Below are 27951 nucleotides of genomic sequence, written 5' to 3'. Positions count from 1 at the left end.
AAATCATCAAGGCAAAAAATTTATTAACTCAAATGTCCATCTGTATAGTCCCTAAACTTTAATTTGTCACAGAGGAAGCTATGAACGTCTTAGGAGCCTTTTGTCTTCCTGATGAGACCTTCGATTACATCCCACTCCTCCTTGGTGACCTGATGGAAGGAAACAGTCTATTTAGCTGGGTCTGCTCATGGTTTGAATAAGCCCAGCACCCTAGGCTGTCATAGTATGTGAACCAAATGCCATTACCTTCTTTAGAGAGTTGAATTCACCTGACAGAAACACTTCCTCTCCACCGTCAAATCGAATGACCTGAAAAGACAGCACAAACCCCTTCACTCCTTTTGAAAAGTCTCTCAACCGATATCCATCTTCATATCCCAACTGGATGTAACCTCCCCGCTAGTCTCAATCAAAGCTCAAATCTCAAAAGATAAAACTGAGATACAATCTGAACTTATTCCTTCTGCTTAGAATGCGCTTACCAACAAAATTCTACCCAATTTAAGGATCGTCTTTAAACCATGTCCACTAAGGCAACTTGCGCTTAATAAAATTAATTTATCATGGAGTAAAGGATTAGGATGAGTAATGTGTGGATATTTTATATTGCTTGCACCTATTTTTTAACATCATATCAATATTCAGCATTATTAATCCACTCCAAAATAGTGCTCCCCTCACCCCCCAAAAAGTGAAGACACTACAATGCTTACTGCCCCATTGATCCAGGAGGCATAATCACTGCAAAGGAAAGTCGCTAGATTTGCAAGTTCCTCCACAGTTCCCAGCCGACCACAGGGGATTCTCTCGATCATATCTTTCTCAAATCTTCCAGTCGGGTCCAAACGGCTAAAGGCACCCTTGGCAACAAAGGAGAAAAGTTACGTTAGTGTGTCTCCATGTATGCCTGAATGCATTTTATTTCTCAATTTCACAAAAAAACACAACTGTACTCAGTATGCTGCTCACAGCTTAGGCATTGTACAAAGACCGTCACCAAAATGTTTCACATTCGCTCTCAGCCAAAACAGGTCATTTTCCCTAAATCTACCCTTTAAAAGGAGAAAGGGCCTACCAAGAATGCAAACTGTCACCTTAGTTTTTAATGTCTCCGACCTCGGCAAGTCATTATTTAAAAAATCCAATGAGGAAGCAATACACCCAAAAGAGCTCTGGGATTACACTGAACGGGTGAGACGGTGGATTGCTATTTCCTTCAATAAACACAGAAAAGCAATTCAAATATGAGAAGCTTAGGAGAAGTTATCTAGTCTCTTTTCATTAAAAATAAAAACAGGAAAGGCAAAGCAAGGGCTATTAACTCCAAGTGTATGTGAGAACGAGGGAGCAGAGAATCACTCTGGCTAGTGGCTGGGGCTGTGATGTGCAGACACAGCAAAGTGAGGTCAACGCTTGCAGACTTAAAACGAGGGTCCCTAGCACAGGTGAAGGCTCGCCCTGGAGGTACTGGGTGAGCCTGCAGCTCTCCCAAGGCAGCAGAGGCTAAAAGCAGCAGCTGGTGCGACTTTCACGCCACCTCTCCAGGAAACTTCTTCAGCTTCCCCTTTGTGTCTTTAAGACGAAATACCTCTTGGTTGGGAACAACCCCTATCCCCACTTCTCTACTACACATTCCTACTTGGGAGACTCTCAAAAGTAAATGTCCTCACATCTTTTCCAATAGTTTTTTTAATATGATGGGAACTCAAAAAATACAATGTAGGTGCTGGAGAGATGGCTCAGCAGTCATGAGCACTTGTGGTTCTTGCAGAGGATCGAGTTCCATTCCCAGCACCTACGTGGTGGTTCACAGCCACCCCTATCTCCAATTCTGAGGGGACTCACTGCTCTCTTCTGACTTCCGTGGCACCAAGCATGCATGTGGTACACTGATGTGCATGCAGACACACATGTGCACTCACACACACACACACACACACACACACACACACACACACAAATAAAGCTAAATTTAAAAAGTAAAGAAACACAAGCAAATAAACACAAGAAACAGATGATCTCTCCTAGTCACTGGAGTCCAGGAACGAAGCTTCTGCAACTACCGTTCTTCTGGGAAATTGTGCAATGGAGGGCACTCAAATTATGGACTTTGGCTTTCAGTTATTTTGCCATTAGACTCTTATTACTGAATATATTCCATTTCCATTCACTCCGGGACCCTTTCTTTGCATTTTCTATCTATTAGATTCATAAATAAGCTAATAGTACAATTTCCATTGTAAAATTTAATACTACGTGCTACTCAATGACTATACCTTGGTATGCTGTCTATGTAATTTCCTGAGTTTTCAAAGTTGCATCTCAAGAATCATACATTCTGGCTTTACAAGAAAATAAACGTTATGTAAGAGTGAAGTCATCAGGAGATGATGTGGGAGAGCAGAAGTGTGTGGCCATTCTAAGCGATGCTCATAAAAGTGACTGGGAGTTGTTGTGGGTGTCTGGAAGGTTAATGACATTGGTGAGGTGCACTCCTCCTGAGGGAATTCTCACCAGATGTAGAGTCAAAGACAAACATGACTGGCTGAAAGTGAAGAGACACGGCAATGAGCCAAAGAGAACATTCCTAAAAGCCTTCCTCTCAGACTTCTAGAGGCCTTTGTAAGCTACAGATACATGGACATTGCCACAACTTAAAAATAAGACTATAAAGGCAATGGGACTTTTAAACCATGCAAACGTTGGGCAGGAAAGGTGGCTCAGTGGTTACAAGAACTGGCTGCTCCTCCATGTTGGGCGGTGAGCTGTGAAAGCTACCCTAATTCCTGGTCAAGACAGGTTGAATCCCTGGAAACCCTAATAGGGATGGCAGGTGCATTCCCAGCCTCCCAGATCAAGGCCGCACTAACTGCAGCCCCCCACAAACCCCTGTAGAGAGGTTTGAGACAGACTAGTCACATAGGGCAATGCCCCAAGCCCCTCCTCCACAGGTAAGGATGTGACCACAGGTCTTGTAGGCTTAAGACAGAGCAGAAGCAGGACCACGCCCCCAAATATGTAGATGAGGTCTTCCCAAGCTCTCAGGCCAACCCAATAGGAAGTACCTGCTGTCAGACACTGACCCACCCTAAAACTGTACTTAAGAGTCGTGTTCAAAATTAAAGGTGTGCGGGAATTATTCCATCATCTGAGAGCATCTGTCACAAGAACTGTAACACTGCCTCTTGGGGAAGAGATCTGCTCTCCCAAAATGGCCTCCAGAAGCTCCCCTGAACGCCTTGCCTGTGATTCAGTCTCCTGCTGGCTCAGCCCTGCCCAGCAACAGAAGTAGCAGCAGCAGCAGAAAGGAGCAGAATGGGCAGCTGAGGCCGGCAGAAACAGCCCCTCCCCCCTCCCCTCCCTCCCCTCCCCTCCCCTCCCCCTCCCCTCCCCGCCTGAGTTTTCCCCATCGCCTGAACCCACACACCTAGCTGGGAGAGAGACCCCACACACACACCACCTCCTGGCTCCAGAGCCCTACACATCCAGACACCCAGGCTTCTATTTCCAACCTCCGCATGGCAGCACATAACCACCTATAACTCCAACTCCAGGGCATTCTGTGCCCTTTTCTTCCTCTACAGCCACTGCATGGAAATGGTGCACAGTCAAGTAGGTAGGCGATACATGAATACACATAAAATACATTTTTAAATAGGCCAAAAAATATTAAGAAATGTAGGGCAATCACGTATCTATGGTAACAGAAATGAATTACTAAAATGTCAAAATTGATAATATAAGTATCCGGGTATATGAAGTTACTTATACTGGATAAACGCAAAGACACTCTCTACAACAAGGGTTTGGGATCCAGGCATCCCTGGAAAGTCCCATACAGCAATGAGAATGCCCATCTATCACTGTTTCATTCTTTAATCCTTCATGGTGTTATAATGTGCCAAATCAAACTTACTTTGGTTTTGATAGGCCCTGGCTGAATTATGTTGAAACGCATTCCGTATCTACCCCATTCAGCTGCAAGAGACCTAAAAATTAAGGGAGATAAAATACCGAAAATTAAAGCACGTAAAGCGCATTCTAAGACAGAGTACGGTATGCTCGAGCGTGTATAGCCAGGGTTCAGTGCACATTCACTGCCTCCCAGGAGTCACACACTGTCAGGTAAGTGTCACTACTACTCCCTGAGTTACCAATAGGCGGGTAACTGGGTACAGGAAGATTAAACCACTTTTCTCAATTTTTTGTTGCTAATCTGTCAACCTCTGAGAGTCTAGACTGCCTAGTACCTTTATCTCCTCTATTACACAACACATTCCAGCATCCTTAGCACTGTAAATCTACGGTGTACAACAAGAAATTGAACGTGCCAGGCAAGGTGACACATGCATTTACTCCCAGCTCTTAGGAGACACGGGCAGGTGGGTTCCGATGAGTTCAAAGCCAACCAGGTTTACATGTGAACTTCAGGCCCATCCCCACCACTCTCTGATGCCTAAGCTTACAGCTACAAAAGTCATTACTTTTCCTTACAGCCTATGCTCTGGATCCCAATGTCCGCAGGCACTGTCACAAGGGCATCAACTGAGCAAGAGATGGATTACACAGTTAACGAAAACAGTAACACAGCCTTGTGTAACAAAACAAGGCTTTAACATAACTGCTGGCCTGGGCTGCAAAGGAAATAAGACTCAAACAAAATCCTGAATGTCCTAAATGAAAATACGGTATTAACGGTGAACATGAACCTGTTTAGAAATGCACTTAACACGTCTACTTTTCAACAGGATCATATTTTACAGACTGGACTGACTTGTTTCTTATGTGTGTGTATTTGTACTTAACACAGTTGCAAAAGGACAGTGAGGTTACCTTAAAAGATAAAAATAGTCCAAATAAGGAAGATAGACAGGAAGGGAAGGGCCGAAGCTGACAAGGAAGCATAATGGAGCCCGAATGAAGCTAATAGCAATGCATTAAAACGTTGTGTGTATGGGGGTTGGAGAGATGGCTCAGTGGTTAAGAGCAGCCACTGCTCTCCTGAAGGTCCTGAGTTCAAATTCCTAGAACTCACGTTGCAACTTTCAACTATCTGATGCTGTCTTCTGCTGTGCAAATGTATATGCAGACAACTACCCATATACCTAAACAGATATTTAAAAAGAAAAAGATGTTTTATGTAGCCAGATGTAGTGGCACATGCCTTTGTACCTAACACTTGGTTGACATAGGCAGGCAGATTTCTGTGAGTTCAAGGCCAGCCTGGTGTACAGAGTGAGTTCCAGGACAACCAGGGGCTGTGTAAACAAACCCAGTTTCAACACCCCTGCGCCCCCCAAAAAGTGTTTTATGAAATGGCAAATTTGCCTCCTCTTACCATGACCCAGTGAAAATGATAGCCTAGACAGGTATGGAGTTTGCAGTGCCTGTGATAAACAGCATACGATTTCCTCAGAAGTGCAACTGATTTTAGTACAAAACTCATTAAAAACGTTCCCTCCTGAGAGGTTTATAAAAGGGAAAGACTTTAACATAATAACGACCTTAAGATACTGTAATTTTGCAACAGATAAAATTCAGTAGGAGAGTATCAATCAAAGTCCCCGTCAGTAAAATCAGTCCTATGGCACAGGAACTTGTGATCAGACATAGCCTGTCCCAAATCAGTCTTCCTTTTGGCCAGAGAACTTCATCTATTTTCAGCAATACAATTAACTCAGTAGTGCTCACTTATTCATGGCTTCCACGCCTGATTTGGCTGAAGAACTTGGCATTACAAAGCCTGATCCGCTCTCAGCGTAGATGGTAGTGATAGCAAGAAACGCAGCTCCTGGAAAGTTAAAGGATGTGGTTATCAGCGTTGCAGCTACTTCCGTTCACATCTGAGAAACAAGACGGGCAACAATGTGATCCTGTGCTGAAAGGAATCACAAAATCTAGAAGGCCTACTCCTGTTTTTAAGTTTACTACCCTTCATCACTGAAAGAGTAATCTAAGAAAAGTGTGTCACCTTACTTCTGGTCTTAATGCCTGTAATGGTTTGAGTATTCTTGGTCCATGGGAAGTGGCACTATCAATAGGTGTGGCCTTATTGGAAGAGGTGTAGCCTTGTTAGAGGAAGTGTGTCACTGTGGAGGTGGGGCTGTGGGGTCTTATATATGCTCAAGTCTGGTCAGTGAGGTCTAGATCCTCCTTCTGGCTGCCTGCAGAAGACAGTCCTCTCCTGCTTCCTGCAGATCAAGATGTAGAAATCTCAGCTCCTCCAGCACCATGTCTGACTGTACACTGCCATGCTTCCCACCATGATGATAATGGACTGAACCTCTGAACCTGTAAGCCAGCCCCAATGAAATGTTTCCCTTTATAAGAGTTGCCTTGGTCACGGTGTCTCTTCACAGAAAGGAAACCTAAGATACTGTTTTGGGGATGGCCAGTCTGCACTGTCTGCGATTCTGTGCCTGATCTCTCAATACAAAGGCCCAAATCTGAGAGACACATCCCATGGCCAAGAACAACTTCAACACAAAGAAATCAGAATTAAACTATCAAGGGCTTCTACCTCTAGCCATGGCGGACTCTTACACATCACTACAACTGTATTAGAGGTGTAGATACTGTCACTGCCAGCCACCTTGGAGCAGGCAGAGAAGGCATGCCATCCTAAGATGATAAGCTTAACACCATCTGAGACTTTCTGGATGAGAAGCAGCTCTAAGAAGGGATGTGAACAGGAACAGTGCTCAATGACTTTTCATAGTAGAGTCGCCCTGAGTGTGTGCTGGTGCCCCATTATATACCTGAGGGTAAGTGTCAATGGAATCTAGAAAAAGGCAACTGCCATTGCAGCATTGATCTAGACGGTGTCTCTAAAAGCTCACAGAGGGCTGAGGGAGGTGGTAAGCATCCTAATGAGCAGCCAAAACCTTTGGTAGCCAGCTCAGAAGAATCATACCAACGAGAAAGCTACTATACACTCACAAATAAAGTTTAAAGGTGAGTTGTAAAATGTAGTTTGATAACCTTGATGAAAGACTTCAAAGAAAACAGGTTAAAAGAGTTAAGACAAGGCCCCTTATATGAGCATCTGGGTAAAGGGGCCAGTTGCCAAGCCTGACGACCAGAGTTCAACCCCTGGAACCCCTACAGTGGAAAGAGAGAAGCTGATTCTGAAAGTTGTCCTTTGACCTCACGTGCTCACGGCAGAATATATCCAAACATACGTGCACACGTATGCATACTCAAACACAAACAAATAAATAAATGAAGCGCTAAAAGTAATTAAAAATACCAAAATAGAAACAACATCAATGGCAGAAAATATTTGAAATTTTATAACTAAAGGAATGAGCTTAGCCGTGGAAGATCTTCAATGAAAACACAATAAAAACTACCCAATACAAAAGTCACAGGGGAAACAGTTAAATACAAGCCAAAGACCAGATACATGGGACATTCTAGCAGAATATATGTGTAATCAGAGATCTGGGAGGGAGAAACATACACTGAAAAAAATTGAATTTGGTTAAAAAAAAATTACAGTTTCTGGGAGGCAAACAAATGCCAGAAGAGGTAAACAAAGGCAGAAAACTATAAAAGCAAACAAGAAGCCCCCAGGAGCGGGCGGGTAAGGTAGCCCAGGTAACATCTTCACTTAGCCCTCATCAGGGTGCCACAAGGAAGACAGTGAAGCCTTTAAGAATCTGAGTCAAGAATCATGTGATCTTTGAACTCCCAAACCACCACCACCAACAACAAAGAATTCTGAAACTGAAGGTGCTGTCTTCTTCTACCCCAATTCAGAGAAAGGTCAAAGCCCCTAATCTGCATCATAATGAAGTTAAAGACAAGCCTTGAAGCCAAATAAAATTAATATTAGGGAGAAATTCAGATGGACAGAAGGATGACATATCAGAAACAAAGACAAAGAGCATGTTTCCTTGTTTCTCAATTTCTTAAACTGACTCCATAAAGTTAGAGTTAAAAGTGACACCACACACAGACGTAGCAGCTGTGTCTGGGATACAGTAGAGTCTCGGTAAACTAAATGCACTAAAAATTGGAAGAGTGCTCTGGGTTTCAAGAAACTAGATTTTCTACTTCTTTAAACAGATAAAATACTAGATATGAAAAATCTGTACGTTTAATGTTATAAAAGTGTGATAAAATATACTTACATGCTTTACAAAACACATTTTAATTCCTGTACATTTGAAAGTGAGGTGCGGTGGTACACAGTTGTAATCCCCACGCTTTCAAGGCTGAAGCAAGAGCTGAAGGATAGCCTGGGCTACATAATAAAACAGTGCCTCAAAACAACAGGAGGAAAGAAGGAAGTGGTTTAAACGTGAAGGACCAGAAAGAAAGCATTTCAAAGCACGCGTCTGTAAGATCTTCCTCTCCTCCATATAGTTAAAGATTCTTATGGTCAGCCATATCTGAGAACAGAAGCAACCATTAGAAGCTCAGCCCCGAGTGCGTGTGATGAGGAGGGTACTGGAGTGTCACTTGAGGATGTGCAAATAGGCGTGCTTACCTTAGCCATTCTCACAACTCCATCTACACCTTGGACTTGGCCTTTCCGATCTCTAAAATAGGTTTGTGTACAAAATGTCCTTGTGTGAAAGACAAGGGGTGTGGAGCTTTAGTGGACCCAGAACAGTAGAGCGATAAGTCACGCCAGGCATACTTCTTTGTCAGTTATTCATTGCTAACTTTGTCTCACTGCAGCTGTGCCTCTAACTTTACCTACTCTGCCCTCGACCCTCAACCCCTTGCTGTGCCCATCTCTACCCTGGAAGAAGCAAGTGTTCACTTGAAGCTGGAGCCCTCATCTTCACTGGACAACTAGCCCATGACATTCCTAGATTGACCTCCTAGGTGTTGGACTGACTACATGTGCTCACATGCACCCCCTAAACCAACATCCAGGCTCACCCACACTGGCATGCTTGGGAGACCACAAGCACGTGAGCCCCTCAACTGCTAGTGCAGGACCAGCTTAGACACACAGAAGTCAGCGTCTCCAAACCAGGAAGAACAGAAATGGGCCTCCGTCTTTTAAAGAAGCTTAACCTAATACATTTATAATGAAGCCCATAGAATTTTAATCCAGTGTGGGGAGTAAAAATAGACTGAAGTCTGTGTTAAAATGAAAGACAACGGGAAGTGAGTCAGAAAACTAAGGATCCTAAGGATGAGGAAAATAGAAATAAGAGATAATGAAGCAGAGAAAGACAGTTATCATTGAGACAGAAAGAAAGAGAGCCAAAAATGAAAAGCCTGCAAAAGGAGAAGAGACGGAGAAAGAAATAAAGGCAGGATCAGAAATTAGAGGGAGAAAAGAAAAAACACGCACGCATGTACACACCACACACACACACACACACACACACACACACACACACACACATACACAGAGAGAGACAGAGACAGAGAATCAGAGACAGAGAGACAGAGAGAGTGAGTGCCAACAGGACAAAGGACACAAAAAGTAACAGTAGGCAGGCAGAAAATCAGCTGACAATCCCAGCTCCCTTCTCAAGTCTATCTATCTGTCGGGAAAATAATAAATCAGCAAATAAAATTAACAGTGCCACAAAAGTCCAGATCTAAATCACATCCTCCTTGCTTACAGTGGAGATGGGTGATGAGGTTTACCCTGAGTGCTAGGGAAAGGAGTTCCCATCTTTTGCAAAGCTGTGCCTTCCTATGATGCTTTTCACCTTACACTTCTTTGACCAAGCCTTCTCAAGCCGGTTTGTGAATTATCCACACTGGGGAGAGGAAACTGAACCTCACAGACAAGTTTCTGAACAGATACAATGTCCTCCATAGCCTACTCCAGCCACTGAGAGTACTTGGCCTTATTTGGTGTGCTCTACCTACTCTGAGAAAGTGTCCTAAGCTCAAGTCCTGGCCCCAATTATTTTTTTTATATTTTTTATTAGATATATTTCTTTACTTACATTTCAAATGTTATTCCCTTTCCCGGTTTCCTGTCTATAAGCCCCCATCCACTCATACCCAACATGGGTATTCTCCCCATCCATCCCCCTTACTGCCTCCCATATTCCCCTGCACTGGGGGTCCAACCTTGGCAGGACCAAGGGCTTCCCCTTCCCCTGGTGCCCCAACAAGGCTATTCTCTGCTACATATGCAGTTGGAGCCCTGGGTCAGTCCATGTATAGTCTTTCAGTAGTGGTTTACTCCCTGGAAGCTCTGGTTGGTTGGCATTGTTGTTTTTATGGGGTTGCAAGCTCCTTCAACTCTCTCAATGTTTCCTCTAATTCCCCGCTAGGGGGTCCTATTCTCAGTTCAGTGGTTTGTTGACCTCTGTATTGGACATGCTCTGGATGTGTCTCTTAGGAGACATCTATGTCCAGTCCCTTTCAGCATGCATTTTCTAGCTTCATCAATCTTATCTAGTTTTGGTGGCTGTATATATATGGGCCACATGAGGCTGACCCCAAATTACTGAGAGGCACAATCTTGTAGTCTTTGCTCCAGAGAGCACACAGCACAGGTCTGTTACATAAGGTCAACAGCAAGAATCTAATAAACAAAGCACTCTACCAAGCTCTAGGAATCCTCTCCCACCGCCCCTCTAAAGGGTTACATTGGTGCTATTTGTATTTTGATGATAATTCTGCCTCTTCAAGAGGGGCTGTCCAGATGAGGAGTGGATCCATCCAGTACTCAAGTGATTTCATGTAACTCTTTTTCTCATTTTAATTGGTCAAATAAAGGTTAGAGCCTATGGCTGGGCACTGGGGGAAGAGGGGGTTGGAACTGGAGGTTTTAGAGTGGGAGAGGAAGGAAGAGAAAAAGGAAGATGGAGGAAAAGGAGGTGGAAGGAAGACGGAGCAGAACCACGTAGCCTGGAGGAGCCCCAAGTAGCAAGGGATCTCATAGCTGGGGAGTAGAGTAGTGCAGTGGTAAATCTGCCCAATCTAGCCATGCAGCTTGTAAATACTGCAACTAAGTTGTGTGTTCTTTACATGGGCTTATTGGGGTTGGTGATTTACCAAAATATTCTGTCTGTCTGTCTGTCTGTCTATCTAACTATCTGTCTATCGATCTATCTCTTTCTCTGTGTATGTGTTAAGTATATATAAGACATTACATATTTTCTATTTATGTAGACATAACTCTTAATAGAGAAATTGGTTCAGTCATAACAGAAATGTTCTAGCAGTGCCCACTGAAATCTAGTCTCTTTGTAGTGTTGACTCGTGTTTGCAGTCTCCAAGATGTCCCCTCCAAACAAACTATTCACCCCAGGTAAAGACCTTCCTCTCATAAGTTCTGCTGCTATTAGCTTTAAAGGCTCCTCCCTGATCACCTACACCATCTTTCCACATGACCGCCCCCCCCCAAAAAAAATCAAACTTCCCAGCATCACACTATGGTCAGTGATATTTTACAGCAAATCACCATTCTTCACAAGGTAACTTCAGTGGACTCTAACTCCCTAGTTTGGTACAGGGGACTTTCTCAGTCACATGACAAGGCACCTCTCCACAATTTTTTCCTACTTCCTGTCCCCTTCTTTATCCACATCGAATTCTTTATTATTCTCTAAATATATCTGTCCTTCCCATCTACCAGGCCTCTATGATGGTAAAAGTAGATTGGAGTCTGTGTTAAAATGAAAGATAATAATGATTAGGGAGTCAGCTACAGGAAGGAGTCAATCCCATCTTGGAATTTCCATATGCCCTTGAAATGAGAAGTCTTCTACTACAGGCTCCGGTAAACATGGATTTTCAGGCTATGAGATGTACGAGGACAGGCTATTTCATTTACATCTTGAAGTTTGTCAGGGCTTAGTACTGCCTCAACTGAGAAAAAGCCCTCTTTCCTCCACAATAAACACAGGAGGAATACACGGACCTACCTTTCTGTGCTTTAATTAGCTGCTTTCCAATTTCTAGCGTCACATAGGCTGTGCCATTGAGAACTATGTCAGTTATGGTTTTCCAACCATTGGGAGACAGTCTCTCACTGGGAGAAATGAAGTTCCCTGCCGCATTGTTTATCACCACCTGGAATACACGAGGCAAGGTGTTAGCACACACATCTGAACGCCACAGTCGCTGGGAGGCAATGACACCAGACTCATTTGACTTGTGTGTTTCTGGAGTCTGTAACGACGACCTGTATTACTTCCCAGTCTCAGAATTCCCAGTCCTGTCTTTAAACTAGTGTAGACTACAGAGACGACAAAAGTAGGTCGGCTTACTTACCAGGTAACCACACTTTACTCTGAATAACCACGAGATGCCTTTGCGACAGCTGTGTGGGTGCACACTTGCAATCCCAGCACTTGGAAGGCAGTGGCTTGAGAATTAAAAGCCAGCCTGGGGTACATAGGAAGTTTGAGCTAGCCTGTGGTACATGGAGAAGGAATCTCTATGTCACCTTCCACCCACAGATTATCAAAATGAAATGCCTTTTAAGTTATTCTGTGCTTTAGTTTTAAGTAATGAACTTCCTCACTGGCGGCCTGGTTCCTCACTCCCAGGGAAGGATCCGCTGGGTTCCAAGGCACTGCAGGACTGAAGAGAACCCTTCAGTGTTAGGGATCCCTCTGAAATGGCTTCTAACACAGGGAAGTCTTCTCTTGGAGACTATTGGAAGAAATAGGTTTTCTCTCATAAATGAGCCATGGAACAGCAAAGTACTCATTACTGAAGTACTGAGTTACCACTCAGGCCCAGGAAACAGAAGTGTGGTATTTCCAACCGTTTCCCTGGTCTGCACCATTCTCTTCCCCTGAGAGACACCGACAGTTATCAGGAAAATCTAACCCAACCAATCACTAAAACCAGCTACTGTGCTCTTAGATGACTCCTCTTGCTATTGTATAATCTCATTAAATAAAGCATAATCAAGTTTGATCTGTGACTACAAATGTGTTTTTTAAGTATTCCAGTACGGTAATGGCATAGAAGTCCATCTAATCTTTTCTCTGCATGAAACAGAGGCGGTTTTCCCCCACCCTGGTTCTTCTCATTTCAACAGCTCATTCCCTGTGTGTATCCTGGTGATGGTCTCAGAATCAAAGCCCTGTGCGTTGAAAGGCTTCAGTCCCATTGCACTTACATCAGGATGCCCTGCAACTTTGATCAGCTCCTGGACTGTGTTGTGTACCATATCAGGATCTCGAACGTCACACCGAATCGCATAGACCTGCAAAATGATGAAAACTCAGCCATTTCCAGGCTTCCTAAGACAAAAACCACAAATAACCTATATAAATGCGTCATAATCCCCACATCAGATTTAAAGGGTTGCTGCTAACCATACCTTATTTCCAGTTTTAGCAGTAATCTCTTCTGCAGTAGCTTTCAGAACATCAATATTCCTAGAAATAAACACAGGGAACTTCATATGAGTCCTAAAATGCTTTTATATTGTATTGTTCTTCTTTGTTCTCTAAGAACACAGACAAGGGACAGTTTAAAGAAAAACATTTCTGTGGAAGTATGAAATTTATACTTACATGAAAATCAAGTTGATTAATTTCATTTTTAAAGTTAAGTTGAAATATATCTGTGTAGAGGAATTTTAATCCAGCAACATGGCTGCTCTGGATTTTAGTATGGTCTGGCTAGAATACAGATACACCTGAGGTTTTTTTTTTAAAGATTTATTTATTTCATGTATGTGAGTACACTGTAGCTGTCTTCAGACACACCAGAAGAGGGCATCAGATCTCATTACAGATGGTTGCAAGCCACCATGTGGTTGCTGGGAATTGAACTCAGGACCTCTGGAAGAGCAGTCAGTGCTCTTAACTGCTGAAGCACTTGGAGAAAGATTCGACAGGATGGGATATACCCAACTCTCAGCCCAAGAAGAAGGGGGGCTTAAGACAGCAGCAGGGAGAGAGTGAGAGGAAGCTGTTTTTCCTGCTACAGTTTTACAGAGACAGATTGCAGAGAGAGCAAGCTAGAAACGGGTGAAGGAAGAACGAGCCAGAGAATGAGAAGGAGCCAGCGGATTAGACAGATTGCTAGTTCATTTGTGGCCAAGCAGAACAATTCAGCGAGAAGCTGAGCGAAACCAGACTGAATCAGTCAGCTTGGAGAGGGGTATGAGCCAGAACAGCTGAGTTGAGCCAACCAGCCAGAGTTCAGAAAGGGTGAGCTCATTCAGCAATAGGCCTCCAAGATGGCAATTACATCAGGCAAATAAAGGTTACTTTTAAATATATGAAGTGAATTCATGGTACTAGTCACTTTTATATAGCATTATCTACATATCAAATTATTTAGGAGGGTTTTGTTTTGTCTTAGATACAAGAACTTATGTAATCAATGCTGTCTTCTACTCTATTATTAAACAGTATGACCTTGAATCCTTCATCCTCCCACCTCTATCTCCCACGTGCTAGGGTTGCAGGTATGTGCAACTACCCCTGACTTACTTATTGATTTACGTTACTTCCTTGATTAGAATCATTATATTCATTCTTCAACCAAAGAAATGTATTCCTGTTATAATATGCATAGGTTTCAGATAAAATTTATGAGTTTGGATAACTCTAAGTGATCAGTCTTACATCCTTGAAAGAAAACGAAACACAAACCATGAACGCCAACTATATAGCATGAAAGTGAAAATAATATCTTAAGATTCTTACGCACTGCAACACTAAGAACAAAATAAACACTCTGTCCAGTTTGCATTTGTGAATGGCAGACTGCTAACTGTCACTGAGGTGACGACCTGGGCAAAGATTTTAACAAGGATCTAAAGACTCAGATGTCACAGATGGTGCCAGGATACGCCCACATAAGAACTTCTGCCTGTGTGGTTTACAGCCATCACAACTTACACATTGTAACTCTTATCTACCGTAAAACAACCACCAGGGCTGCATCCACTCTTCTGGTATGAGGTTAATTATCAATCGAATTAGCAAAAAGGGATAAGGACTCCAAGAGAAATGAAAACCACCTCAATGGAGCCATTTTAAACGCCACCTTCATACTCAGAAAATGGAAACTGCAAGCACCATCAGTTTCATAACTGCCACTCTTTTTACGAATCAAACTGCAACTGAATTTTTCCAAGGAAACTTATTTAATCTACCTACAGAGTATTTTATGTAAATGGCCCTGTTTTTAATACCGTGACACAGGCAGCTTCTTCACCGACTCTCAAGTGACACTTACCTGCTCGCGATCACGCACTGGGCACCCAGGCTGGACAGGAAAGTTGTCATTGCCTTGCCAAGGCCAGTGCCTCCTCCCGTGATGAAAGCCACTTTTCCTTGAAAGGCATTAGGTGGTAGCATAGGCTTTAAGATGGGTGGGAAGAATTTAGACTGCGGAGCATCGATGCTTTGATACAGGGTTTTCGTTCCAAAGCTGAAAAACTGAAAAGAAGAAAAATAAAGAGTTGAGACTTGCACTCCTGCGTATTTACAAAAGAGAAGAACTCTTCTACCTATCATGACTGCATTTAAGGTGTTTTTCGGAATGAGAACATTGATTAAGTGAATAAGTAGTATAATGAGGTGGTTTAAGAAGCATCGGCTCAAAAGCTTAGACAACATAGGAAAGAAATTCCTCCGCGGTCGTATAAGCGTGGGTAAGTTCTGAAACTTCTTTGTGCCTTAGTTTCCTCATCCCACAAAAATGAGACCAACAGAAGCATCTCCATGGGTTTCACACGCTGTTGTAAGCAAAATAACTACAGTAGTAAGAAAAGGAAGCAGTGCACAGTACACAGTACCCTGGTGCAAACGGTAGCATCGCCATGCTCAGGTGTTACACTCACATTCAAGTTTAAAAAGTAATACAGCTTGAGGGGCAATGGTGGTGCGTGCGTTGAAACCCAGCAGGAGGCAAGAGGCAGATCAGAGTTCGAGATCAGCCTGGCCTACAGAGTAAGTTCCAGGACAGCCAGGGCTGCACAGAGAAACCCTGTCTCAAAAAACCATAAAATAATATTGATGATGATGATGATGATGATGATATAATAGAATACAGTTGGGGGAGTAGAGCATACGGAGCACTAGTGCATAGGATCAGGGATGCTAGGCCATCCTCAGATGCATAGCAAGTTGGTTATATGATACTCTTTCTCAACTCACAAAAAACATAAAGCTTTTATGGTTTTTGTCTTTTAAAAGACTATTTGATCCAGGTAGTGGTGGTGGGAGGCAGAGGCAGGCAGATCGCTGTGAGTTCAAGGCCAGTCTGGTCTACAAAGCTAGCTCTAGAAGAGCCAAGGGTACACAGAGAAACCCTGTCTTAGGGGGGAGGGAGAAATAACATATTTGAGCCAGGCGAGTGGCACACACCTTCGACCACAGTCACTCAGAGGCTGAAGCAGAAGGATGGCAAGTTCAAGGCCATCCTGGGCCACTTAGCTCAATCTATTAACAAAAGAGTAACTTAGATGAAAACCTCACGTTGTATTTGAATTTCTGAAGACAACTGTGGTAGTTTGAAGGAAAATGGCCCCAGAGACTGTGAGGAACTGGCACTGTTATGAGGTGTATTCTTGTTGAGGTAGGTGTGGCCTTGTTGGAGGAAGCATGTCACTGAAGCTTTGAGGTCTCAGATGCTCAAGTCAGGTCCAGTATCTCATGTTCTCTTCCTGTTTCCTGTAGAGCCATATGTAGAACTCGCTGCTACCTCTCCAGCACCATGTCTGCCCGTGAGCCACCATGCTTCCCACCATGATGACAATGAGCTACATCTGAACTATAAGCCAGCCCCAATTAAATATTCTCCTTTATAAGAGTTATGTGGTCACAGTGTGTCTTCGCAACAATAAAGACCCCAAGACAACAATTATTTTTAAACTCTTTATAGACTTTATCAAATACCTTTTTTATGCCAAAAAAAATAAATAAATAAACAAAGCAGGTAAAATGTTCTTACTATACTTAAAATGAAGGGTAAATAATTCAAATTAATTTAAGCATACTTCTTTTGCTTAGTTTTCTATTTACAGTCTAAAAAATAATTACTCATGAAAAGTACTGCTATTCTCAAACATTCTAATTATAAAAGCAAACATCAAGTGTGGAACAAAACGTACAGTAAAAACCAACACTCATATATCAATTACTATGGGCTAGGATTATGTACCAAATCATGTGATCACCACAGCCATGTGCAGGATCAAATTCAAGCTGGCAAACTCTGGAGCCCACTTCTAAAACACCCTGACACACTGCCTCTGGCTTACCTCTATGTTTTTCTCAAGCTTCATTAATACACCAGGGAAGGATATGACATTTCCCCCAAAAGATAGGTCATGGTTGCAAGACCACAATTCTAATCTACCATTCTGTGTGCTACAGAGCTGTCATCAGCTGAGCTATGGTATCTACAAATTACTCCCAAAGAAATGATTAGGATTGTGAGCAACAATTAAAAAAAAAATGCTGCCCAACTGAATTTATACAAGACAGTATTTATTGTGGTTCGATAGCTTTTTAATTACAAAAAAATACCCCCACAATGTTTAGTGGTGGGGAATGTAGCTCAGATGTCAGAGTACTGCAGAGTAACCCTGGATTCAATGGCCAGCACTATACAGAAAAGTAGGACTGGTAGGACAGACTTCTAATCACGATACCACAGACATAGAGGCTTGGGGGTGAAAAGTTCAGGGTCATCTCCAAATACAGAGCAAGTCTGAAGCTACCTGGTCTTGATAAATATATAGACAGATATAGGTAGAGATGGGTCTGTACATATACATATAGTCAGGACAAAGACAAGAAGAGAGTAACAGTAAGCAGTGATCTGTGTAGTGCCTGACCACACTGCCTGTAGATAACAGCTATGATGCAAATTCTGTTGTCAGACTCATTTTCACACCATGAAAATGAAACTCTACGTGGCCAAATAACCTACTTTTTAAGATCGTAAGGGAGCCAGAGAGATTCCAGCATTCGGACGTAACTACCTGTAAGGCCAGCTCCAGGCAATCTGACACCTTCTTCATGATATGAAGCATTCCTAACATAGGGCATACCCTCACACAGATGCATGAATAAAAATTTTAACATAATAAATTTATAACAAATAATAATATGAAGAAAAGACTTGACTCAAATCTAAGATGTGTCTGGCCTCAGAGTCTCCTGTACACGGTTATCATCTCTAAGCGATGGGGTCATGAATATTTTTTATATTAGTTTTTAAGTATTTTCAAAATCTACTTGGCTAGTATCTTATTTAATAATCAGGCGAAATCATCGCCAAAGGTCAAGTTTTGCAAATCTGGGTTACGTCTCTTCTTCATCATAATTCCATCATCACATTAACGACACTGCTTTTTTTTCTCTCTCTCTGTATCTTCTTTGCCACGAAACGATAATACAAGCAACCTACAATCATCTTTTTCTTCATAACCGGCAGATTTGCTTAAGACTTCCTCCCACCTCCACAATGACTCCATTAGTATGATGAATCAGGAAATGGACGCAAGTGGGCTGACAGAGATGTCACTATCTGGTAATAGTGGGAAAGAAGTGCTTCAACGTTCCTAAGGTTCTGCCGTGAACTTTTACTCATTTGTGGTCAATCTGTGCAGGAATTTGAAGCTTTGTGAAGGATAATTAGGTATTTAAATAAGAACATTTACATATGTTTAAAAGCATTTTATCAGCCTTCTAACAGGCAGAGGAAGCATACAAAGGTAAAAATGTTATATTTGATAAAGAAGCATCATTGCATGTCTTAGTAAGTTCATGCAATCCGATCAATAATAATCATATGAATTCCTTTCCTGCCATAGAAAGGGAAAACACTGACTTGCTATTTTAATTGCCTCTGACAGCTGACAGCACTTGTGTAAGCACGAATTCTGCCACCTCTTAGCCTATTCACACATTGTCTCTTAGAGGGGCGGTAAGGGGAGGAGGATGGGGAGGGGAACACCCATATAGAAAGGGAGGGGGAGGGGTTGGGGGGGATGTTTGCTTGGAAACGGGGAAAGGTAATAACAATTGAAATGTAAATAAGAAATAACCAATTTAATAAAGATGAAGAAAAGAAAAAAAAAACTCACGAACATGACTAGATCTCACAGGACCAGGTTGTCACTAAGTCTTTCCACAAGGGAATATCCTGAATAATCCAAAAGTACACCTGGCCACTTCCTCTTAGGAAAATCGGATGCAACGTAAATGTGCCCTGGATGGCCTTCAGATCTCACACTGTGGTTTTCCTATACATGGCTTATGTAGAAGTGAATTGGGCTTTTTGTTTTTATTAATTGGAAATAATACCTTTCTTACCAGCATTAATTTCTTGGTAGACCTTTCGTGTCCTGAACTTTCTAAAACCTTCCTATTTTGGAAATGCCAACTGATTACGTGTTGAGCTCTAAATCTGCCTTAGGAAAATTGCTCTCACCCCCTTCCGTCCCCTTACTCATCAGCCTCCCACTTCATATCCAGCGAGGATACTGGGGGTGATCACACGTATCCTCAAAATGGAAAGTCAGAAGGAATATTGTCTTTGTCCTTTTTGTGAGGGATGAAAAACCATGAGATTCATACCTAATTTAAGGATATTTTGTTAGCCTAAAATAAGTAAATTAACTAAAAGATACATGCATTGGTAATCTTGAGCCAGATATGTATTGTGAAGCTAGCACAAAGTCTTGAAACCTTGAATCAACATTAAAATGTTAGGAGAATTCAAAGAAAACTCAGAATTCATGGCAAAACTATTGAGTAAGCATAACCTTGAACCATGACCACCTGAGGCAAGTTTTGCTGCCTGCCCAGCTTCTGCAGCCTGCATGTCCTTCCACTTCAGTGGCCTCCTCCATTTAAGGGACCTTTAGTGACCTGAGGCATTTCAGTAAGAACTCTTCTCTATATAAACCGAAGCATCGGTATAAAAAAGCGGTGGGACAAGTTTGGGGTTTTTGTAGAGGCCATTGTTTGTGTTGTTTTGCTTTTTTACCACAAATAAGCTTCTGGCATTTCCATATATAAATATGTTTTTGAAAATAGTATTTAAATATGCTAGGTTTCTATTTTTTAAAAAAAAGCTAAATTTCAAATCTGTAAAATTCATTAAGCCAAAGACTTTCACAGGAAGTTGTGAGGCTGAACAGATAGATATTTAAAAACTGTTAGCTCAGCTATTTTACCACCAACGTCATGGCTGTTGATCAGGTCTCCACAATCAAAATGCATACCTCCAAAAACAAGGATACATCCAGAATCAAAGACAAAACCTCTCTCTCCCTCTCTGCCAGTCACTTTGTTTCTCTACCTCTGTCTGTCTCTCTATCTCTGTCCTCTCTCCCGTTGTGTGTATGTGTATTGGAGAGGGAGGGGGAGAGGGAGGGGGAGAGGGGGGGGGAGAGAAGAGGGAGCGGGAGGGCGGGAGGGGGGAGAGTGAGGGGAGAGGGCACATGCGCATGCCTAAGATAAACCTTGGATATCATCCTCAGCAATTGTCCACCATGTTTTTTGGAGCAGGGTCTGTCACTGGCCTGGGAAATGCTGATTAGACTAGACTGTCTAGTCAGCACGCCACAGGAGCTCTCCCAGCCCTGGCTCCCAAGCACTGGGGTTGTAAACATCTACTACCTGACCCAGTCTTACGTGGGTTCTGGGAATTGTACTCAGGTCTTGAAAGCCACCCATCTAGTGTGGCCTCAGCTTGCTCTTCAATAACAACACCATATCAGTTCCAACTAGACACATTACAGTTACTAATGCTGCAGCATTCCCAAAGCTTGCCAAGAACTTTCACCTTCTAACCTTTGCTCTATTTTTCTCTCCAGCCTGAGTTACTCATTTTCCATTTAGCAGAATCACCAGTCAAAACCAGGCAAATTATCAACGTTTCCCCTCCCATTTAGTGCCTACTTCTCTGGAGGTCGATTTGGCAATATCGATCAAACTGTTACATAAAACACTGATCTAGTCCCTCCACATTCAAAAATGTATCCACTCATTAAGAGGGCGGTAAAGGGCCATTTTGTTCAAAGATACTCGTTAAGGGGCAAGAGGTGAGCTCAGTGGTAAATCATTTGCCTAGCATGTACAAGGCCCTGGGTTCTATTGCCAGCATTGAAAACAGATTGATATCCTTACCTACCTCTTTACAAAAGTTGGTGAGAGTGTCCTCATACATTCAGCTATTCATAAAGCATGGACCTATTACCCATTAAAAGCACACAACTCGCAAGCTGAAGGCAAACACTGCCAGTTTCTCCAATTGCTCAACCATGTATGTTGAATATCAACAGAGTGAAGCATCATTTGTTAAGAGAAAGGTGCAAAGAAAGTGACGTACAATCTGTGTGCCTTTTAGAAAGGGCTGTCTTCCCATATGTGTTGGCATGAACACAAAGGCTTCTGGAACAATCCACGGGAAACTAGCCAGTGTAGCACACTCGGAAGAGTTCAAGATAGGCACAGCATAACACTGCTTGAGTATTCAACATGTTCATTAAGATTATACTTCACTTGAAATATCCAACACAAAAGTGAATCACGTGAGCAGGCACACAGTACAGGAAGGTTGGAGATGGAGACGACACTCCAGAAACACAGCAGAGAAACATATGCCTCCGTGGCTAACATGTGGCTGGGAGTTCCATCACAGACAAAGAACTTCCATGGTTCTTTCAGGGAGGGGGTGGGGCTGAGTGTCAGTTGATTTATGTCAGGTGAATATTTTTAGATCAAATTTACTCTGACTCAGATTCATACAAAAGTGGGCATTTGTGCAGACTATGCTTTAGCTGTCATATAACATATGTTTGGCAAAAACTGGCTAGCTGTGTGTCTCAACGTATGTGTTTGAAAATTCGTATCTTTATACACGTTGACTTTTATCTTTCACTCCCAGAGCACTCCCTGTACTGCCTGCCCACTAAGCCTTCCTTTGCTGCTTGCAATTCTTGTCCATTTGCCAGAATGCACTTCTCTGTGCCAGCCACGAGATCTTTTTGGTTTAGTCCAAACACTGCCTTTTCAGCAGAGCACCTATGGTTCTTAGCAGGAGGCATGTGGAAACTCCCACGTTCTCGTGTAGAAAGCAAGGTTCTTAGAAGGGAAGAACTGCCAAGCACCCCAAATGTCAACCATGAGCCTACAAACTTAAACAACTAAATTGTTCAAGCTCTGTCACGCTGGGCTCTTCACAGACCATGTTAAGCACATCTCTGTAACCGTGTGGACCACCTGAGCATGCCTGCCCACTCTATAACCTACAGCGGAGTACCGCACAGAAGGCTGGAGTGCTGAGTTTCCGAGGAGCTCAGATCTTGTTGCCACAGCAACCAGCCTGAATGTAAAAGAAAAGGCATTGCTGGACTCCAAGCTCCAAAGGCTAGGCTGAATCATGCAGTTGCCAGGAGCCAGGCAGAAATTACATTTCTGAGTAATGGCACATCCCATAGCAATGAACCAAAGTTTTTGAAAAAGTCATTACTCTGTGCTTTGGGGTATACTCCCTACCGTTATTACAGTTCTTATCTGTCTGCACACTTAGATGCTTCCCAATACTGCACAATAAAAGAAGATGAAATCAGTCTCGAATTAGGAAACCATCTGAGGTGCTCCCCTGGAGTCTTCATTTCTACCTGCCTTGGAGACATCTTCGAATCACTCCCTATTACATAAGCCAAGTGAAACATATGACTGTCATTATTGGACCAAACATCAGAGCCACTGCTCTTATGAAAAGGATTGGTTGGATTTGAGGATTTGCTTATGTGGGAAAGTATTAGACAGAAAACAGACGTTAGGGTAAAGTTCATCCACTTACTTAGCAAGTTTTTATTGAGCATTGACTATGCCCCGAGCACTATTACAGGCAATGATAGTACAGCAATGGAAGACAAAAAGATATACTATTCTACCCGTGGTGAGATTAGATTTGGGGGAAAGAGATAAACAAATGAAGTGAAATGTATAGTCCATTAAGCCTTGGTGCAGTTATAGTATGACACAGAATGAAGGTAGGGCATTGTTACAGGTAGAAGGAGGACACAGCTGCACCCAGGGTGCCTGTGGCAAGTGCAGTGGGGATATCTGATAAGATGTTAATGGCGGCCCTCAGAGAGGCCTGATTCGCCTCCCAACCAACTCCCGTCTTAACCATTCACTAGAATAGAATAGAGCCCCATTCTACTTCTAATCTCCACTGCAACCCATTACCTGAAGCCACATCACCTACCATCTGGGAAGAGCAGCCAGTGTGGACAGCTCCATCTTTGCCTCCACACCACTGTCTTCTGAGGGAAACTCTAAGTCCTTCAAGGCAGTCACAGTTGCCCAGTAACCTATCACCACATGGACTTAGTCTGAACATACACAGAAGCTACTCTCTTGCCTAGAACTTCATGGCACCTCAGGGGCTGTTCTGAAACCCCAGCCCTTTCTGCTTTGAGGCACAATGTTTCCACAGAGCTGCTTCATCTATCCAGAAAACTGTGATGATAATCACTGGGAGGTAGCTACCCCACTGGACAACACTGGAACACCATTCTGAGGTGGTAACTAGGACTGGTTCAGAAGCGCAGCAGTTCGCAGGGCACAGCTGGATCTCAGGACAAACCTTAACCTAAAAACAGAGATACTTAAAGATGGGAGATGCACATGACTTTAATCCTAGCACTTGAGTCTGAGGCAAGGAGAGTCACCATGAATCTGAGGCTACTTTGAACTACACAGCAAAAGCCTGTACCCAAAAGGATTTCAAATGGGGGCAGGAGAGATGAGTCAGCAGTCAAGAGGCCATTTTGCTCTTCTTGAAGACCTGGGTTGGGTTCCCAGCACCTGGATGGTGACTAAAACCATCTAGAATTCCAGTTCTAGGGAAACTGATGGCCTCTTCTGACCCCTGGCAGTCATCAGGAATGCATTTGGGGCACAGACACACAGGAAAAAAAAACATTCATACACATGAAATAAAAATAAATATTTTTAAATGAAAAGATAAAAATAAAACAGTGATACTTTGGGGTTATCTTCTCCTGAATGGAAAAGATAGCATTCCTCCAACATCATCCCCAAGCTCTCCAATGTCCGTAGACTGAGATGAAGACCTCGTGTATTTTTTTCTAGGTCCTAAGACACAAACTCTATACATCAAATCATAGGGACTTTCAGAAACAGGCAATGACCTTCACTCGTTGAGGAACGTTATTCTTCAGGTTGAAATCATCTTTTTTTTAATACTTTTTAACTAATGTGTGTGTGTGTCTGTGTGTTTGTATGTACGGGTGTGCACTGTGCTATGCCGTGGTGGTTGGTACAAGAATGGTCTCTATAGGCTCATCTACAGGGAGTAGAACTATTTGAAAGAACTACAATTAGGAGGTGTGGCCCTGTGGGAGGAAGTGTGTCACTGGGGGTGTGCTTTGAGGTTTCAAAAGCCCATGCCAAGCCTAGAGTGTTCCTGCAGATCCAGATGCAGAACTGTCAGCTACCTCTCCAGCACCATGGTCCCTGCCACGACGATAATGGACTCACCTGTGAACCTGTAAGGCAGCCCCAATTAAAGGCTTTCTGCTATGAGTTGCTTTGGTCATGGTGCCTCAACAATAACGAAGGCAGGTGCCCAGCAAGGGCAGAAGTGGGTATCAGAGTCCCTGGAGCTGTTCTTACAAGTGCTCGTGACTAGCCGATGTGAGTACTGTACAAGCTTCAGTCGTCCGACAAAGCAGCAAGCAATCATAACCGCAGAACCATCTCTCCTGCCCTAGGCTGAAATTGCGGGCCTTGCAACCTGACTTTGGCCTCACAAGCCAGTGCTAGGATCCACCTCGAGGCAGCCTTTCCTGCCTCCCTTGGACAGTTTCGTTCCTCTGTGCTTTATAATACACCTCGTTTTTCAGTCCGCCGGAGCTGGTGGCATCTCAACTGAACCATCATTTTCCACACATTGTTCTGTGCACCACGGCGGTAAAATTTCCAACTCCGCATGGTACACACAGTCACCCGCGTAACACGCCTCTTCCGTGTTTACTCTGTGCCAGGCCCTGTGCTAGGATGAAGCAGTGAGCTAACCGGATGTAACGGAATTACAGAGGGAATAATAGAATTTTATTCGTCCTACTGCAAGACGCGGCGGCATCGCCTTTTGCTGCAGTTCTTGGTCACACCTGTTTGGTTGCACTAAATGTATTCCAAAGTGCAATCGTAAGTTACCAGCCATGCTCCGGAAATGTAACTAGGATATTTCCACACGGAATGCAGGCTTCCCTCTCCAGCCAGGGAGTCTCTCTGAAGGAAGCCCTCAATCACATTTCATAATTAACAACTGATTAAATTAAATGTTTTATCAGAGAATGAAACGCAAACTAAGGGGCAAGGTCCTTCTCAGCAGAGGGAATACTAGATGTTTACTGGATCGAACTGAGGCCTTCCTAGGTCAAGGTTCAGTGTGAAATAGCATTCACAGATAGAGCTTAGGACAACTGGAGCATTTCTCTCACATATAGGTTTTAGCTATAATATATTTACCCTCAAAGGGGAGGGGGAGGGATTAGGGGGATGTTTGCCCGGAAACCGGGAAAGGGAATAACATTCGAAATGTAAATAAGAACTACTCAAGTTAATAAAAAATATATATATATTATACATTTATATACATATATATATATATGTATATATATATATACCCTCAAAAACATGATGTTGCTTGGTAGCCTCCAATGCACGGATGTTATTCCTTCCTCCACAGGCTTTTAATTCCTGCCTTCATATGTCAAGGAGACAGGCACCTCTATTGTGTTTTGTAAATAGAGTCTCTCTACACATCCCTGACTGTCCTTAAACTCAGTGTGTGAACCAGGTTGGCCTTAAACTCACAGAGATCCACCTGACTCTGTCTCCCAACTGCTGGGATTAAAGGTGTGCTCCACTACACCTGACTTCTAACATTTTTCTTAAGCAAATGAATTTCAAAACATCAGGTTGCAATTCATTTTGATTGCTTTTTCTTTCCTGAAATGTGCTGTCCGGTGGTGTCAAAAGAGTGGGATTCTGACCCGTGACTCTGTTGCTGCAACGCTAAGAGCATCTGCGGGCCTGGAAAAGGACCAGTTCTCAGAAAGGAATGTGGAAGTTCTGTCTGTTTGTCTTTGCCATGCGGCATTATCTTTGAAAAGAGAAACAGTACCAACTCAACTGGACCAGTGACCAAACCTCTTACCAGAAAAAGGTGCTCCATCTTGAAGAAGCCACCACACCTATTTCTGTCTTAACATTTGGAGCCTCTTTCTAGCCTGTGCCTTGACCTGTTTGGCCTCCTGTTTCTCTCCACCTCCATGCCCACCAACCCTGCCTCTCACAGCTCCCTGCCCCCCAGTACCCAGTTCTTTGGATCACCCACTTTAGTGTTCTAAAGTGAACACTACAGAGCCTGTCTATCAAACTCAATATCAATGAATCAATATCAACTCAGTATCAATGAATGGACTGACTTTTCTACTGGGATAAGGAAATTCTGATTTTTAGCTTAAGATTTTTAACGGGGCATGAGTTGTCTTGACCTAACGCTTTTTGGTTTTTCTTCTTCCTCTTCGATTTATCCCCTGGTTCCTTCACTTGTATATTTCATTTCCACTGTCGACCCGGTGGGAGAAATGTTGGCAGGTGAAGCAATATAGCAATATAAGCTGGAGGGAAACAACGTGGATTCCACCGCGATGCACCCCTAGAAGGTGAATCCAAATGTGGCTTGGGTTTGATATTTTCAAATTACTTTCATTACATCGCGCTTGTTTACTTGGGCCGGACAAGCAAGAGTTGGACCCTGGGATCCAATGGTAGAAGGTGAGAACTAACTTCACAAGGTAGAAGGTGAGAGCCAACTTCCACAAGGTTAGGGCTTTCATTTATTAACCTTTTTACGTGCCTTTGTTTTTTGGAAAAATAACTATAGAAAATGAAGTCACCCCTGCCATGTCCCACAAAACAAGGCACTGTGGGTGGGGTTGGGGGCGAGAGGGGGTTGGAAAAGGGCAACAATGCTCAAGGAAGGCTTCAGAAACAGAACCAACCTAGTAGCCTACTCTCTTCTCTTTCCTACCCACAGAATTGGCAGCTATGCCCTTCAGGCTAGCTTTGACTAAGGGTTTGCCACTGCTAAAAGTAGGTAAAAGGTCCCTGGATTTCTGCCAAAGCAATCTCTGGTTTCCACCTCCCAACTAAACCCCGCTGTTCACTGAACAGACCAGGGTTCATCCAGACCGACACGTGTAGCATTACCTGTTTATTTACACATGAAAGTTCCTTTGTGGGGAGTTCGTGCCTCCACCCCACCCCCTCATTCTCTCATCTCCCAGCGCCCTGAGACCCCTGACTTCTCAAAATTAGCTGTGTCTCTCTCCCCTCACTGCGTCCCTGGAATGCTCTCTTCTTTCATTACAACTCCTTACATCCCGGAACTCTGGTCTCCTCAGCCCTCTCCTTGCACCCTCTGCTCCCTGGGACGCCTGACATCTGTCACCTCCCTGCACCCGAAGGCCCTGTTTCAGCTGCCTGCGCCCGGGGCCCCTGTTCTCGCGCTCTGCGTGCTCAGCTTCGCCTGTGGAAGCGAGCCTGGCCCTCACCCGCGCCGCGCTGCCTTACCCTCTGAGTACCGGGATCGCTGGGGAGGCGGGACACCCCAGCAAAGAACGCACGGCCCAGCAGCGCCATGTCTGCAGCAGAACTGAGTCCTTAGTGCCAGGGTCCGCCCCGCCCGGAAGTCTCAGTTCAGGGGCGGAGGGAGGGGCAGGGCCAGGCTGCGATCTCGGACCAGCTAACCCCAGAAGGGGGCGGCTCCCCTCCTCCATGTAGTTCTAGGCTCCCTCGGCTCCCTCTTAAGAGAGAATTTTTTCCACAGGGGAACGGGTTCAGGACCAGGCCCTGCGTAATACAAAAGTTTCTCGAAACAACGTGACCTGAAGTTAGTCCACTGAATGCCTTGCGTCAGTTGGAGTTTATTCCTCCAGGGTGTAAAGCCATGGTCCATGGGAAGCTCTGTCAC

At 43.5% G+C, this 27951-nt stretch overlaps 1 protein-coding gene across 1 annotated transcript; it reads right to left on the bottom strand.

Annotated features, from left to right (window-relative positions):
• Window positions 1-9: 9 nt before the first annotated feature.
• On the bottom strand, window positions 10-27646 carry Decr1 (2,4-dienoyl-CoA reductase 1). The gene is made up of 10 exons (XM_032905543.1): window positions 27552-27646; window positions 15145-15347; window positions 13271-13328; window positions 13067-13153; window positions 11859-12006; window positions 5692-5791; window positions 3917-3989; window positions 714-860; window positions 247-309; window positions 10-149 (listed from the first exon to the last, which is right to left on the bottom strand). Exons 1-10 carry the CDS (start codon window positions 27618-27620, stop codon window positions 90-92), a joined length of 1008 nt encoding a protein of 335 aa, XP_032761434.1. The 5' UTR covers window positions 27621-27646; the 3' UTR covers window positions 10-89.
• Window positions 27647-27951: the final 305 nt, after the last annotated feature.

This window comes from Rattus rattus, chromosome 1, assembly GCF_011064425.1.
Source record: "Rattus rattus isolate New Zealand chromosome 1, Rrattus_CSIRO_v1, whole genome shotgun sequence".
In the NCBI taxonomy this organism is placed as follows: Eukaryota; Metazoa; Chordata; class Mammalia; order Rodentia; family Muridae; genus Rattus; species Rattus rattus.
The sequence above is the reverse complement of the archived record's forward strand: the minus strand, read 5'-3'. Positions and strand labels throughout refer to the sequence as shown.